The 14677-nt window shown below is 55.5% G+C and overlaps 2 protein-coding genes across 2 annotated transcripts in view; one reads left to right on the top strand and one right to left on the bottom strand.

Annotated features, from left to right (window-relative positions):
• The window catches only part of SLC6A9 (solute carrier family 6 member 9), a 39574-nt gene extending 28180 nt beyond the window's left edge, over nt 1–11394 (top strand). The window contains exons 5-13 of the mRNA XM_044676648.1: nt 2551–2683; nt 2902–3036; nt 3145–3248; nt 3596–3833; nt 4057–4191; nt 4460–4559; nt 4654–4754; nt 9626–9796; nt 9897–11394. Coding sequence (XP_044532583.1) covers nt 2551–2683; nt 2902–3036; nt 3145–3248; nt 3596–3833; nt 4057–4191; nt 4460–4559; nt 4654–4754; nt 9626–9796; nt 9897–10091 — 1312 coding nt within the window. The 3' untranslated portion in view covers nt 10092–11394. The remainder of the gene's footprint in view (nt 1–2550; nt 2684–2901; nt 3037–3144; nt 3249–3595; nt 3834–4056; nt 4192–4459; nt 4560–4653; nt 4755–9625; nt 9797–9896) is intronic.
• A 76-nt stretch (nt 11395–11470) lies between these two features.
• CCDC24 (coiled-coil domain containing 24) lies at nt 11471–14389 on the bottom strand. The gene is made up of 8 exons (XM_044674828.1): nt 14264–14389; nt 13978–14153; nt 13636–13755; nt 13365–13460; nt 12546–12600; nt 12101–12170; nt 11858–11978; nt 11471–11782 (listed from the first exon to the last, which is right to left on the bottom strand). The coding sequence occupies exons 1-8, from the start codon at nt 14387–14389 to the stop codon at nt 11548–11550; spliced, it is 999 nt and encodes a 332-aa protein (XP_044530763.1). The 3' UTR covers nt 11471–11547.
• Nucleotides 14390–14677: the final 288 nt, after the last annotated feature.

The following is a 14677-nucleotide window of genomic DNA, read 5'->3' on the forward strand; positions in this document are numbered from 1 at the left end:
GCTGCGCCCAACTTTAATTCACGGAATGCTCTGCCTTTACACTGGCCATCTTCATATACTTATCTGGGGAGGGGTGGCTTTCCCTCCAGTCTCACAATAGGAGCCTCTCCTCAACATCTGAACTGAGAGACTATTTTTTCTCAAGCTGATTTGATTATTTTGATCCTTAAAAATGTGTCCCCCCCACCCCACCCCCAGCCCTTTAAAAAACTTAGCATGCTATGATCACTTAGTTTATTGTGTGTGCAACCTCTCTGGCCTACCTCACCAGTTTGAGTTCCTAGGAAGGTGATAACTTGCAGGCTTCTAGGAAGATAGAGTGTACTGGATCTGGAATCAGTAAGACCTTGAGACCAAGACCAAGAGTTACCTTGCCTCAGCCACTTATTTGTTGTTTGGCCTTGATCAAGTCACTTAATTTCTTTCTGCCTGAGTTTCCTTATCTGTAAATGGGGGATAATAATAACACCTACCTCCATGGGTTGTTGCAAGGATCCAGTGAGACAATATTTGGAAAGCACTCTGCAAACTGTAAAGCACTAGATAAGTACTGGCTGTTATGGTTATTGTTGTTATTATTATTATCTACTCCTAAAACGTACAATTCATGAGCCCTCATCCGTGAGTTTAATCCTTTATAGTACCCAGCAGACACAATTAATTGAAAGCAAAAGCATTTTACTAAGATATCCTAGTGACAGCAGTAACTAGCAGTTGGTGGGGAAGCAGGGCACAGACCCAAGTTCACAGTTTAACATCTCAGCAGTTACTTCCGTGATTACAGACTAAGCTGGAGACTTGTCAGGGTCCAGCTCTAGTTCTTGCCCCTCTCCTCCACGGGCACAGAATGAAGTGAAAAAAGTTACCAGATGAAGCACTTCTCTAGGAAGATGCCAGCCTTCGGCTAGCCACCCCTCTGTTTCCCTGCCAGATCCTTGGAGTGGCTGGTGAAGAGGATGAATCCTGATCTACACATCCCTGAGGCTGGTGGCAAAGGATTCGTGGAGGGGTGTGGGTTCCCCGTCTTGCTATCATGAGCTTGAACAAGAGAAAGCAGGGAATGTGGCCAGGGATTTACTTCTGCTCCCCCTTCCACTCAAGGCTGGCCTCCCTCTGGCTGAGAGAAACTCTCTGGGTTACCAGCAGTGGCTGGCACGGTGGCTGGCAGTCTAAGCATCTCTGGAGTTTTTCTCCTCATGGGTCCCGGCCTCTACCTCTGTGTCAGGGTCTAAAATTTTCCCAGGGGTGCTGTGTGGCAGCAAAACTATAAGTAATGCTGGTTATGATACCATCCACACCTCTTTATGGTCTCTCTTCCGGAAGCCCAAATCACAGGGGCAAAGGAAGAAAGGAAGCAAGAAGACCATGTTCATAGGAGAATCAAATCAACAGCTCATCCCTTCGTGGCCACCATCCTCATCCAAGCACAATCTGGAACAGCTTATTCTTTTTTTTTTTTAAACCCTTAACTTAACCCTATTGTCTCCTAGATGGAAGAGTGGTAAGGGTGGGCAATGGGGGTCAAGTGACTTGCCCAGGGTCACACAGCTGGGAAGTGTCTGAGGCCAGATTTGAACCCAGGACCTCCCATCTCAAGGCCTGACTGAGCTACCCAGCTGCCCTCTGGAGTAGCTTATTCTTAATGAGCAGATCCTAGCTTTTGGTCATCACTGCTCCCTTTTATCTCAATTCTCAAAGATCATCCCTTTAATAATAAATTCTAGAATTTGGGTAGGAATTGGAAGTCGAGTCATTGAAGTATATTAGAACTGATACTTAGTATTAATTCTAAGACAGAAGGCAAGGGTTAAATTGGGGGAAAAAAAAAAAAAGAACATTTCCATCAGTCCTTTACTCATTCTCAAAGATCCTAAGACTCAGCAATCTTTTTTTTTTTTTAATCTTTACCTTCTATCTTAGAATCAGTACTGTGTATTGGTTCCTAAAGCAGAAGGGTGGTAAGGGCTACGCAAAGGGAGAAGTGACTTGCCCAGAGTCACACAGCTAGGAAGAGTCAGAAGCCACATTTGAACCCTGGACCTCCCGACTCCAGCCGTGGCTCCTGGCTCTCAATCCAATGAGCCCTCTAGCTGTCCCCAGCAATCACTTTTGATAGTTCTTTTAGTACTTTGGAATGTTGTCTGTCTGGATCTGGTGCATTGAGGGAATCTCTATGTTCTGAGTACATTGGATTTCAGCTCCTTGTTGACTCTATCCTGTCTTTCCCAGTCCAGGGATCATTCTCCCTGATTAAGAAAACAGAAGCAAGAAGAATCGAGTAGTTCTGCCTTCTCTCATCTATTCATAGGATATTTTCAGTCAGTCCACCCCGAGCAGTGACAGGCTGAACAAGGGTTCCTGTTGAATGCTCATTGCACCGACTTGTCTGGGGAGAGGATGAGCTCCCCCTTGTCATCGTATCCCCCCTCCCCAGAGGTGGGGGACCAGGTTGCTGCCAGGCTCACCCTCTGCTCCCGGAGCATGCTGAAACCTGAGGAGCACCCTGGAGACTCCTTCCCGGGCAGTAACACCTTCTCTTCCCCATCGTAGGCGCTACGTGCTGAAGCTGTCCGATGACATCGGCAACTTTGGAGAGGTTCGGCTCCCCTTGCTTGGGTGCCTCGGAGTGTCCTGGGTGGTCGTCTTCCTCTGCCTCATCCGAGGTGTCAAGTCCTCAGGGAAAGCAAGTACACTCGCCCCTTCCCCTCCGCTCTTAGGGTTTAGGGGTCTCCCCTAACCAGGGAAGGCCGAGGTTGGGGGGCCTCGCGGGGGAGGAATAATCAGAGCTGTGGAAGGTGAGGGGTGATGGAATGGGGCCAGCAGAAGCGAGGGGCATTTGAGAAGTCCCCTCTGGTGGGAGAGGGGGTCTGAGCCAAGCCCTCCCCGGCTGCTCCCCTCCAGGTGGTGTACTTCACGGCCACATTCCCCTATGTGGTGCTGACCATCCTGTTTGTCCGGGGGGTCACCTTGGAAGGCGCCTTCACGGGGATTATGTACTACTTGACGCCGCAGTGGGACAAGATCCTCGAGGCCAAGGTGGGTGCCTGTTTAGGGGTCAGGGCTCGGAGGGAGGAGCCGGAGCCATCCTCTGCCCTGCCTGCCCCAGCCCGTGCTGACCACCAATCCCTTCCCCAACCCTCACAGGTCTGGGGAGATGCTGCCTCCCAGATCTTCTACTCCCTGGGCTGTGCTTGGGGGGGGCTCATTACCATGGCTTCCTACAACAAGTTCCACAACAACTGCTACAGGTAAAAGCCAGACCTTGTTCCATTACCCCACCTCAACATTCAGCCCTGTAGGCCCCTGGGGGGCAAGCCTTGGCCTCTCCCAGCCCCCTCTCTGCCTCCCAGCCCCCTCTCTGCCCCCCCAGATCCCAGGAGACCAGAGGCTGAACCCTCAAAGGAGAAGGGAGTGAAAGGAGAGGGGGAGAGGGGCCAGTCTGGGAAAGCTGAGGTGGGGTTGTAGAGAGGGAGGACGGTGGGAGCCTTTTCAAGGCTCCTTTTCTCAGGGGGGGACCAGGGGTGAAGCCCCCTGTGGGATGGCTTCTGGGCCCTTCGTCTCCAAGGCTGAGCCTGCCTTTCCTTGGCCCTCCTAGGGACAGCATCATCATCAGCATCACGAACTGTGCCACCAGCGTCTACGCGGGCTTCGTCATCTTCTCCATCCTCGGCTTCATGGCAAACCACTTGGGGGTGGACGTGTCCCGAGTGGCCGACCACGGCCCAGGCTTGGCCTTTGTGGCCTACCCAGAAGCTCTCACCCTGCTGCCCATCTCCCCGCTCTGGTCTCTGCTCTTCTTCTTCATGCTTATCCTGCTGGGCCTGGGCACTCAGGTAGGAGAGCCGAAGCCCCCGGCAGCCCCCGGCCGCACGTCTTCAGCTGCCCGGTGGGCTTCTCGGGATGGATGTCCCACAGACGTCCTAAACTCAACCTACCCAAACCTGAGCTCGTCCCCCTCCCAGACACTCCCGCCGCCACCTTTTCCTGTCACTCTTTAGAAAGACAACCAGCAGAGTGCCCGGCACTAAGTGACTGGCAGATGTTCTGTCCCTTCAGTTCTGCCTTCTGGAGACTCTGGTGACTGCCGTTGTGGACGAAGTGGGGAACGAGTGGATCCTGAAGAAGAAAACCTACGTCACTTTGGCTGTGGCCATCGCTGGGTTCTTGCTCGGGGTCCCCCTGACCAGCCAGGTAGGCATACAGGCAGCCGGGGACTGAATGGAGCAATGCCCTTCGGTGGGCCATAGGACTCTCGCCCTGCAGACAGGACCCGGGCATCAGGGGCAGAAGGGGCAGCCCTGGTGGGCAATAGGACTCTCGCCCTGCAGACAGGACCCGGGCATCAAGGGGAGGAGGCACAGACTTGGGCTTTTCCCTGATGGGCAGGGGGCAAGAGGAGGGGAGGGGAATGGGCAGGTAGGGGCATCCTCCAGTGGCTCACATGACTTCTCCTTGGCAGGCGGGCATCTACTGGCTCCTGCTGATGGACAACTATGCTGCCAGCTTCTCCTTGGTCGTCATTTCCTGCATCATGTGTGTGACCATCATGTACATCTATGGTAGGTGCCCTGTGTGGCCGAGGCCAACCCCCACCTCTAACCCTGCCAGAGACGGCCCCAGGCGGGCCTGGCCTCTGATGACTTCTTTCCCCAGGACACCGGAACTACTTCCAGGACATCCAGATGATGCTGGGCTTCCCACCCCCTTTCTTCTTCCAGATGTGCTGGCGTTTTGTCTCCCCAGCCATCATCTTCGTAAGTGCCCTCGTGGTCCTACCCTTCTCCCCGGTCCCCCATCCCTACCCTGACCCCTGTCCACCCAAGGAATCAGTCCTTCAACTCTGGGCTTAATCATCCAGAAACAGGCCCCTGGGGGGCCCCAGCAGCCGCCTCTAAGCAGTGGCAGGTGTGGCTACCAGAGTCAGTGCTGGGATGAATTTCCCACGATGTAGACTTTTTTTTTTTTAAGTGCTTTATTGGGTGACCTAAAGCTGGTCACCCTCTGATTTACCAATTTAATGACTTCACCCCCACCAAGAAAGGATTAAGTTGAGCCTGGCGGGGCCCCTCCTGGCTGCTGGTGATCTCTGCTTCCTTTCCTCCATTGTTTGCTTCCTTTTTTGTTGTTTAAACCCTAACCTTCTGTTTTAGAATCAGTGCTAAGTATTGGTTCCAAGGCAGAACAGCCATAAGGGCGAGGCTGGGGGTCAAGTGATACAGCTAGGAAGCGTCTGAGGACAGATCTGAACCCAGAACCTCCTCTGTTGCTTTCTTGGCTGCTACATCACACTGTTGCCTCCCGTTGACCTCCCAGGGCACCCAGTTGTCCAGATCTTTTTCAGACAGTCATAACCCTGACCCTCCCCACATTGTATACTCAGGGAGCTAAGGCTTTCCAGAATGGTCTTTTAAAAAATACGTCATTGAAGTTTCCCAAGAATCCACGTCAAGCTTCCTGACTTCTGGTTGGCAGACTTAGTCTTCTTCCCTTCTCTGAAAACTGGGACCACGTCCTTCTCCAGGCCTTGGCACCCCTCTTGCTTTTGAAGCTTTTCAGAACCCCACTGACCATGCCCCAGCCATCCCCTCTGCCCGGCCTTTCAGGACTAGAGGAAGGATGTCACTCGCCTGGGCTGGGGAACTTGAATTCCTCCTGGGAATCTCCTCCTGTTCTTTGAGCATCCACAATGCATCAGTTATTTTTGTTCCATCCTTTCTGGTCCGATGATCATCACTTTTGGCCAAGAGACAGAAGGAGGGTCAGCAATGAACCTGTGGGCCTGCCCCCTCACTGCCAGCTTGGGTTCCATGAGAGCCTGAGGAGAATCTCATACACCATGAAGTCACCAAACTTTAGTTTTTAAGATGATTTATTAGCACACTAAGGTCCATTGCTTGGGCTGGGAGCAGCTTCAACTTCTTAGGGTACCAACTGGGCTATTATAGCTCTTTAGGCTTGATTAGAATACAGAGCCAATGAGAGGCGGTCCTCAGCAGAAAGAGAATGGGAGCAGGGAATGAGAATCACAGGAGTTGATTAAGATTTGTGGGGGTCTTCCTGTAGGGAAATAAATTTCTCTGAGGTTAGTAATCTTCAAGCCAGCAGGGGCCTCCTTCGAAATAGAATCAGTCAGACTGATTCTTACCAATGAGGAGAATAAAGTCCATCCTGCAGGTCTCTTATTGACAACCCACAGCTCTTGTTTTGTTGGTGGTTATAGTGCTCACTCACCCGCCTCCTCTTCCTCTACTGACATCAGCTCTCATCCCATCCAGCCCCAGCTGGGATCCTCACCCTCTGCTGATCCCCTTCCTACCCTGACAAGTCTAAAAAGACTTTTCTTGGCTGTCCTTAAGCTTCCACTCATTTTGAGTTTGAATCCTTCTTACATTAATCTTCTGGGATTTTGCCAACCTCTTGTAGTTTCCTCAACGACCTGTCTTTGTTTTTGTTTTCGTTTATTTCTATTTTCAATCCCCATTGGTTGGGATCCACATTGGCCTCTTCAAAGAGCCCTCATTTACCTCCTCAAGGGAATTGTTTTTCTTTAGGTCTTCAGAATTTCATTGTTATAAATTCCTGTCTTCTGCTCTTCTGAAGAGAGAGAGAGAGATAAAGACAGAAACAGAGGGAAGAGCCAGAGACAGAGAACTCCAGCAGATATCTATCTGGATGACTGAAATCCCCCATCACCACTATGTTCTGCCAATGTGTCGATGCCAGGCTTGAGATCTGTTTCTTGAACTTTTCATCCACATCCTCTTTCTGCCCGGGTGGTCTGTAGAATTTAAGTGTTAACATTGCTTCTATTTCAGCTGTGGGAGACCCTTACCTACATTCTCATCATGTTCCCATCCTCCTCATCTGGGTCCTGGATTTCTTTTCATGAGTATCTTCTTTAAGAATATTTCATTGTTCTCTCCTTTCCGCCAACAAAACAAGAGCTGGGGGTTGTCCCTCCCCTCATGACCTAGAGGATGAAGAGGAGTTTCTTGAACCGTTCCTTCTCCTCTTCTGAGAACAAGCTCAATTTTGTTTTTATTTTTAAATATTTTTCCATGTTTACATGATTCATTTTCTTTCCCTTCCCTCTTCCCTCCCCCCTCCTAGAGCCAACAAGCAATTCCACTGGGTTGTACAAATGTTATCACTTGATGCCCATTTCCACTTAATTCATTTTTACTGTAGAGTGATTTTTAAAGCTTAAACCCTATAGACATGTGATAAGTGATACCATATGTTTTGCTTTTGCATTTCTACTCCCATACTTCTTTCTCTCCATGTGAATAGCGTTCTTTCCCATAAGTCCTTCAGGAGTGTCCTGGCTGAACAAGCCCAATTTTGATCAGAGAACAATCATTTGTCCTTCCTCGTCAGAAATGAAGACTTTTCACTCTCAAAATCAGACCCTGCCACATTCTTCCCACTGCCCACCCTCCAGTGCTGGCTTTGGGGGATTGTTGGTGGGTGATTATCCCTTCCTTCTTATCAAGTGGGTTTATTATAGGTTTGTGACTTTATCTTAGAGGGTTCCCGGAGAGGAAACTCCTTCCTTCTGTACAACTAAAAGCCTTCAAGGGCTGAAACCAAGGGCATCATGTGGGTGCCAGAGGCTGGAGGGATTGAACCTAGGTTTTCCTGGCTCAAAAGTTATTCTCTATCCACTATCATGGGCTATCACTTAGCTGGTACCTCATAGGTGCCCGCCGAACAGCTTGACAGCCAGCCCCTCCCTCCCTTTCCCTTCTGTCCCTGAACTTTGTTTAACCAGTTGGTTTTATTTAATTCTTCTCCTTTACTTTGCCTCACCAGCTCTCCCCTCCCCATCTTTCTTGAGCAAGCATTATTTCTTTCTCTGCTCCTCTTTCTCCTTGAGTCATTATTTTTTACAGTATCATCTTTTTTATTATTATTTAAGTATTTTTCCATGATTCCATGATTCATGTTCTTTCCCTCCCTTTCTCCCCACCACTCTCAGAGCTGACAAACAATTCCACTGGGTTATACAAATACTATTACTAAAGTCATTCGTAAAAAAAAAAAAAAAAAAAAAAAAAAAAACCTTACCTTCCTTTTTAGAGTCAATACTATATATTAATTCTAAGGCAAAAGAGGGGTGAGGGTTGGGCAACTAGGATTAAGTGACTTGCCCAGGTTCACATGGCTAGGAAGTATCTGAGGTCAGCTTTGAACCCAGGACCTCCTCCATTTCCAGGTCTAAGCTCTCAATCCGCTGAGCCACCTCACTGGCACCTGAAGTCATTCTTAATTCCCATCCCCTTTAGAATTCCTCCTCTGCATCTACCCACCTTCTTCTGAAAGTAGAAACCTTTATGATGACCTTTAGACAGTAGCAGAGCGAGGGCACAGGTCTGTGTATACATCAGAACTCGGGGCTGGGACTTCCTCTGTGACCACCCTTGCTCAGCGATGTCTCTTGTACCCCATGCACTCATCATGCCGGCTTCTTGCCTGTCCCTGTGCGTGACTTCTAGAGCAGGTCAGCCCGGGGCCGCAGGAGCTCTCCTTGGTGGCTTCTCAACGTGCCAGCGCTGGCCTCGGCGGTCATCTCCTCCCCACTACGTCCTGCCCGGCCCATCCCTGGGTACAAATATGCCAGGACAACCTGAAGGAGCTGCAGCTAGACAATGGCTTGCCTGGAAATGATCTGGGGATTTGGGTGGCTGCAAACTCAGCCAGTATGTATCAGCACTTCCCTACGGCATCCCAGAAATGAATCCAGTTTTAGGCCAATTTGTGCATTTTCTGGGTGACGTCATTGACACCCCTTCTTGTGGGCAGGCTATGACTGGAGAATTCCCTCTGAGTCACCCATCACTTTGGCTCTTTAGAGATCACGGAGCCCCCGATCCCCAGCCATGTGGCATCACCAGGGGAAAGTCGCTGGGAAAAGAATGACGTTTTGGGCCAGGGAGCCGCCTGGCTTGGCTGAAAGGGCTGCACCGCCCACCCCCTGCCCCAAATATAGCTCAGCCCCTTCTCTGTCTCCCATTAAATTCTGGACCAGCTCGTGGTCCATCTACTGCCTGGGATCTGGGTACGGGATGGGCCGCCGGACAACAACATGGTCCGTTCTGGACGGCGAGTCGAGGTGATGATGCGCTCTGGCGGCCCGGGCCGCTTCTGCTCAGCTTTCCTGTACGAGGGTCAGGACGCTTCTTGGAGGGGTCACAGGTCTCCCGGAGGAGCCCCGGGGGGATTCGGCCCTCTCTTCAGCATGGATCTTTGATTTTTTTTCCATATTAAGTGTGATCATTGACCTAAACTTGCATTCCTTCTTGGGATGCCGTGGGGAAATACCGATTCGGATGGAGTTTGAGGTCCACCAGAACCCCCAGAGCGTTCTCAGACAAACCCTCGTCTAGCCCCAGCTCCCTCGTTCCGTACTGGCGCTTCGGCATCCGGGAGCCAGACTTTGCCGCCCTCCTCTGGGAACCCAACTCTCATGCGGTGTCTTAACTCTCCCTCCCAGCCCTGTGGCAGCAGCGGGCCCCGGGCCCCGGGCAAGCGAGGCCTGGGCTGGGTCTGTAGGCCCAGGGGTCCGGGGGGAGCGTGGCTCGGGCCTCTGCCTTCTCACGCGCCCCCTCCTTGCCCCGCTCTGCAGTTCATCCTCATCTTCACGGTGATCCAGTACCGACCGATTACCTACAACCAGTACCAGTACCCGGGCTGGGCAGTGGCCATCGGCTTCCTCATGGCCCTCTCCTCGGTCATCTGCATCCCGCTCTACGCCCTGTTCCAGCTGTGCCGTGTGGACGGGGACACTTTTCTGCAGGTGAGCCGGGGCGCAGGGGGCGGATGGGGCCTGGGGGGGAGGCAGCGGGGCATCCTGACGCCTCTCCGGCCTGCCCCTGGGCCCATCCTCTCTCATTCAGCGTTTGAAAAATGCCACCACACCGAGCAGGGACTGGGGTCCAGCCCTCCCCGAGCACCGGACCGGTCGCTATGCCCCCGCCACAGGCGTCTCCCCAGAGGACGGGCTGGAAGTTCAGCCCCTGCACCCAGACAAGGCCCACAACCTGCTCCGGGGCAGCAATGGCTCTGCCCACCCCCAGGACTCCCGGATATAAGCACTGTTGCAGGGGACTGACCCCCTCCAGACCCCTCCCTCCCCACCCTCCAGAGACTGCCCCAGGCCGGGGGCAAGGAGCACCCTGCCCGCTGCTGCCACCACCGCTAACCCTGCGCTCCTGGCGTGTCTCATCCTGTGTGTCTCCTTCCGTCCCCCCGTGTTTACATGACAAGCCCTTCTTATGTGCCAGGACCCGAAGGGGGCAGAGGCCGGGCCGGCCCTCCCTCCACCCTCAGTCTGTCCACACGCTAGGGGATGCGGGCCTGGGCTGGCCGTGGCTGGGCAGGCGTGCTCCGAGGAGTCTTTTTGCTGCTGTTGGGGGCACAGAGGTGCCCGAGCCCCCCCCCCCCGTCCCCCGGGACCTGGGCTCTGGGCAAGCTCTTGGCCTAGGAGAGTTGGGAAGGACCTCAGAGGCCATCGAGTGCCACCCAGAGACCAGAACAAGGCCCGGAATGAGAGGGCCGGCTTGCCCTTCAGTACCCAGCAAAGGCAAAAGCCCAAACCAGGGGCCTGCCCAGCCTTGTGGGACCAGCACCTCATGCCTCCTGCTGCTCTCTGGACCCCCAATAGAAAGGGGAGGTGCCCAGCCTAGGCTCTGAGGGCCAGGAGGGGTGCCACCTTGCTGTGCCCAGCATGCAGCTGGCTGCCACCCTGGTGTCAGGTGGTGCCAGGCCCTTCCTAAGGAGGCCAAACTCCCTGAAGATGAAATGTGATGTCCCCAGCTGGCCTCGGCCCTCTAGCTGCCCAGTGAAGGGAGAAGGTTGGGGGGACGCCCCGCTGGCCCGTCTCCAGGCAGGGGGAGCCCAGCAGTGTTACTTGTGCACCCAGCCGCTGCCCCTCTAGCATTAGCGCTCTCGTGTGGTATGCAGGGGGCACCCCTGTAGGATCCTCTTTGTGTCCAACTGTGTGTATCTGTGGTTGCTCTCCTTCCCCCCCCCAGGCCCAGGCCTAGTGTGTCTTCCAGGCTCGTCCCACCCTCCCTTGGGCCTCTCTGGGGAACGCCCCCCCCCACCCCCTCCCTGCCCCGTCCAGAGCCCCCGGGGGGTGAGCCCTGGAAGGCTCGGCCCCGGGGCCGCACAGGAAAGTGTCAAGTGATGGTGCCAAACGGGCATGTGTGGGGCCGGCGGGCACGCACCACGGCCCTGCCCAGCCCACCCGTCTTCCTTGGCCTGCACAATGGCCCTGTCCTCGGTCCCTCGCTGTGTGTGTCTCCTAATTCCCGATGGCCACGAGGGTGGGGCTCAGCCCCTGGCCCAGCTGGCCGGTGCACTGCTAGGGTTTAATGAAATTTTTATTCCTGACCGTGGGCTGCTGTTGTTCTTCCTGCCTCGGAGATCCGAGGTGGGCAGGGGTCTCGGCGGGGAGGCACGTCCGCACACAGACACGTACAGCTCTGGCTCGAGTGCGGGGACCTTTATTCCCCATCCCGGCTCCTGGGTCCCCGGCGACAGCCATCAGGAGGGGGTCCCAGTGTGAGGCCCCGCACTGGTCAGGGGCCCTTTGCAAGGATGACACTGGAGGCGGCGGCCCCAGCGATTCTGGTGGTAGGAGGTGCCTGAGGCCCGGGGTTGAGGGGGTATCGGGGTGTGAGAAGGGGTGAGGGGCGGCAGCAGGCTACAGGTCTTGGGCTCCTGGGGCTGTTGTCCAGAAAAGGGCAGCTCCTGGCCCTTGCCGGAGTACATCCTCTGCCTGCAAGACAAGAGGTCAGCCATGCCCCTAGCCATGCCCAGTGACCCTCCCCAGAAGTCCAGGCCAGGCCCATACCTGCCCAGTCCTTGCTGGCTAGCAGCAGGGGGCTTGTTCCGCCATGAACTCTGACAAAGGGATCGGGGGATCAGGGGCTCCAGCAGCTCCTGTTTCATGGCTCTCTTCTGCTCTTTCAATTCTGGGAAGATGACATTTAGGCTGGCTCTGGGGTGGCATGGCAGCGGCCCAGGGTCCTCCCTGGCTCTCCCACACCTTGGTCTGGGGCTCATAGAGACCACACAAGGGCAAGGGGGCCCTCACCTGCCAGGGTGGGCTCCAGCATCATCACAGGGGGTTCTGCTGCCGAGCTGTGTGCATCTTCCAGACGGTGCTACAGTGGCCCCCAAAGGCAGTGCTCAGAGGTTTGGAGGGGTCTGGGCCTGGACCACCTCCCCAATGCTGGCCCACCTTAGCCCATCAGAGAAGGGCCCCAGAGTTCAGGGAGAGCTGGCCGGGAGGCATCTTTGGTATGTGGGAGAGGTGGTGACCCCAGGGCCAATGAGGGTCTTGGGCAGGGGAGTCCAGCCAAAACCTCCCATAGAAGACACAAAGGTAGGGCCTTCCCTGGTGCCCACCCTAGCCTTTGGGGTGACCAGGCTCCCAGCTCCCTGGGGAAGAGGGACAGAGCATGGCAAGTACAAGGGGCACAGGTGGTGATGCCCTCTGCGGCTGGATCCAGGGGCAGGGACAGAGCCCCTACGCTTACCTGCAGGGCTTTGATTTCTCTTTCCAGAGCATGGCACTCCTCCTTCAGGAGGGTCCTGGGGCATGGCCAGAGGGGTCAGGTGGTCACAGGCTACAGCAGGACTCTGGGCCCTGGATATCCCAGTGCTGGCCAAAGGACCACGCCCCCCCCAAGCCTCTGTCCTCAGCCCTCCTTCCTTCATCTGCCCCCCAAGCCCAGACTCTGCCCTCTAGTTAGCATCCCAGAGCCCCGGCTTTAGCAATTGCCAGTGCTTCTCTCCGCTGGGCTTGCCAATCGATGCCCAACCACAACTAAGCTCACTCTTTCCTTCTCTACACCTGCTGTCTGCTCCTACCTGTCTGGGCCTGGGTCTCCCTCATTCCATATGGAGTAGCTGCCAGGTCTCGTCCTTTCTACCTCCACGCCCATCCCTCCCCATTGCCCACTTCGGGCCCTCACCACCTCTCTCCCCTGAACTACCGCAGCAACTTCCTTACTGGTCTTCTCCAAAACATGCCCTGCCCAGCTGCCAAAATTCAGATCTGACCGCCTCAATCCCTTGCCCAATAAGAGGGCTGTACTTTCCAGGGCCAAATATAACTTCCTTAGCCTGGCATTCAAAGCCTTCCCCAATACTGGCTCAGGGTTTCCTCTGGTCCTGCCCCTCTCTCAGATGCTCATCCAGTCCTAAAGTTTCACCCTTACCCCGTCTCCCTAGAAGTCCAGAGCCTTCACTCGGGCTGTTCTAGCCTAAGTTGACTGAGTTTACCCTTTCTTGGTCTTCCCTGGGATAGATATCCTCCCCCCAGGGCCTCCCCTGCTGGGCTCTTGGGCCCTCACCGGAGATGATGGATGACCCGGTCAATGTTGGCCACGTTGAGGCAATCCTTGATTGCACTGAAGTCTGGGCTGCAGTTCCTCAGTCGAGAGAGACTCCTGGACTCAGGGAGGCCCACTATCTGTCTGTCCACCCATCCATCCATCCATTCATCCATCCATCCACCCACCCATCCATCCAACCATTGGTCCATCCATCCATCCATCCTTTCTCCCCCATCCCCAAATCACAACATGCCCGGACTACGTCCCCACGAATTAGAGACGGCCTTACCTGAGGCCCGGGGATCCTGGGAGCTGGGCCTCCAGCTCACCCCCGACACTGTCCCAGGGGTCTCCAAGGGCAAAGTGTAGCACTCTGGGGCTGTAGCAGGCCCATGCCTTGGCCGAATCTCTGGAAGGGGGCACCTGCGTGGCTGGGGGGCCTCAGCCCAAGCGGAGGGGCTCCGGCTGTCTCTGGGGCCTAGAGGGTGCTGGGTGGGTGTCTCTGGGGCAGCCCACTGGACGTGTGCTGGGGCTGACTCCTGGGGTCTCCGGTTCCTATATGGGGCCTGGGCAGGGCAGCAGTGGGGCGCCTAGCAGGGAACTCCCAGGGCAGGCAGAAGGGGCCTCCTACCTGCCCTCCAGCTCCGCCTTGTGGCGAAGACTGAGCAGCAGCAGCCGGAGCTCCCCTCTCACCAGGTCCCGCATGGGCGGGGGCGGGGTCAGCAATGAACAGGGGACGGGACTGGAGGCGGAGCTAGGGCAGCCGGCCTTGCGCTCCTCCTCCAGAAGGGCCTCCAGAATCTCCACCTGCCAGGTGCAGAGGGGAGAGAAAAGGAGGGGAGGGGAGGGGAGGTTCTGGGGGCGTGGCTGGGATACCAGAGGACCCCACCCCTTGCTGCGACCCCGCCCCCCCTCACCTCCGCTCGCAGCTCCAAGCTCAGGTCTACCACGTCCTCGCCCAGGATCCTCTTCACCTCGGCCCGCTCAGGGGGTTGAACGTGCTCCTCCACCAGCCCCCATAGGGACTGGGGGACTTGGGTCATGGTGGGGCCCCGCCCCCTGCCCCGCCCTGCCGGGCCGGGGGCTCCCGTGAGGGGGAGGGGCGGCCTCACCTCCCCCGTCCAGGGCCCCGCCCCCGCATGAGGCCCCACCCCCAACATTCACGGCAGGTCAGAGAGAAGGGGAAGTGATTCACCCGCTGGCCAGAGGCCCCGCCCCCATTCTGGGCCCGCCCTTGGAGGACACGCCCCATCCCGTGCCCAATCAGCCCCCACCTCCTTGCTAAACCCCGCCCCCATCTCGAGGCCCCGCCACTCCTGACACGTCACAGG

The sequence above is a fragment of the Gracilinanus agilis genome, chromosome 4, assembly GCF_016433145.1.
Source record: "Gracilinanus agilis isolate LMUSP501 chromosome 4, AgileGrace, whole genome shotgun sequence".
In the NCBI taxonomy this organism is placed as follows: domain Eukaryota; kingdom Metazoa; phylum Chordata; class Mammalia; order Didelphimorphia; family Didelphidae; genus Gracilinanus; species Gracilinanus agilis.

Excerpts from the sequence above, each read along its gene's own strand:
- CCDC24 (XM_044674828.1), bottom strand. The coding sequence starts at position 14,389 with ATGACCCAAGTCCCCCAGTCCCTATGGGGGCTGGTGGAGGAGCACGTT. Across the intron at positions 14,154-14,263 it reads GCTTGGAGCTGCGAGCGGAG|GTGGAGATTCTGGAGGCCCT; the intron begins GTGAGGGGGGGC and ends TGCACCTGGCAG. Across the intron at positions 11,783-11,857 it reads AGCCAGCAAGGACTGGGCAG|GCAGAGGATGTACTCCGGCA; the intron begins GTATGGGCCTGG and ends CTTGTCTTGCAG.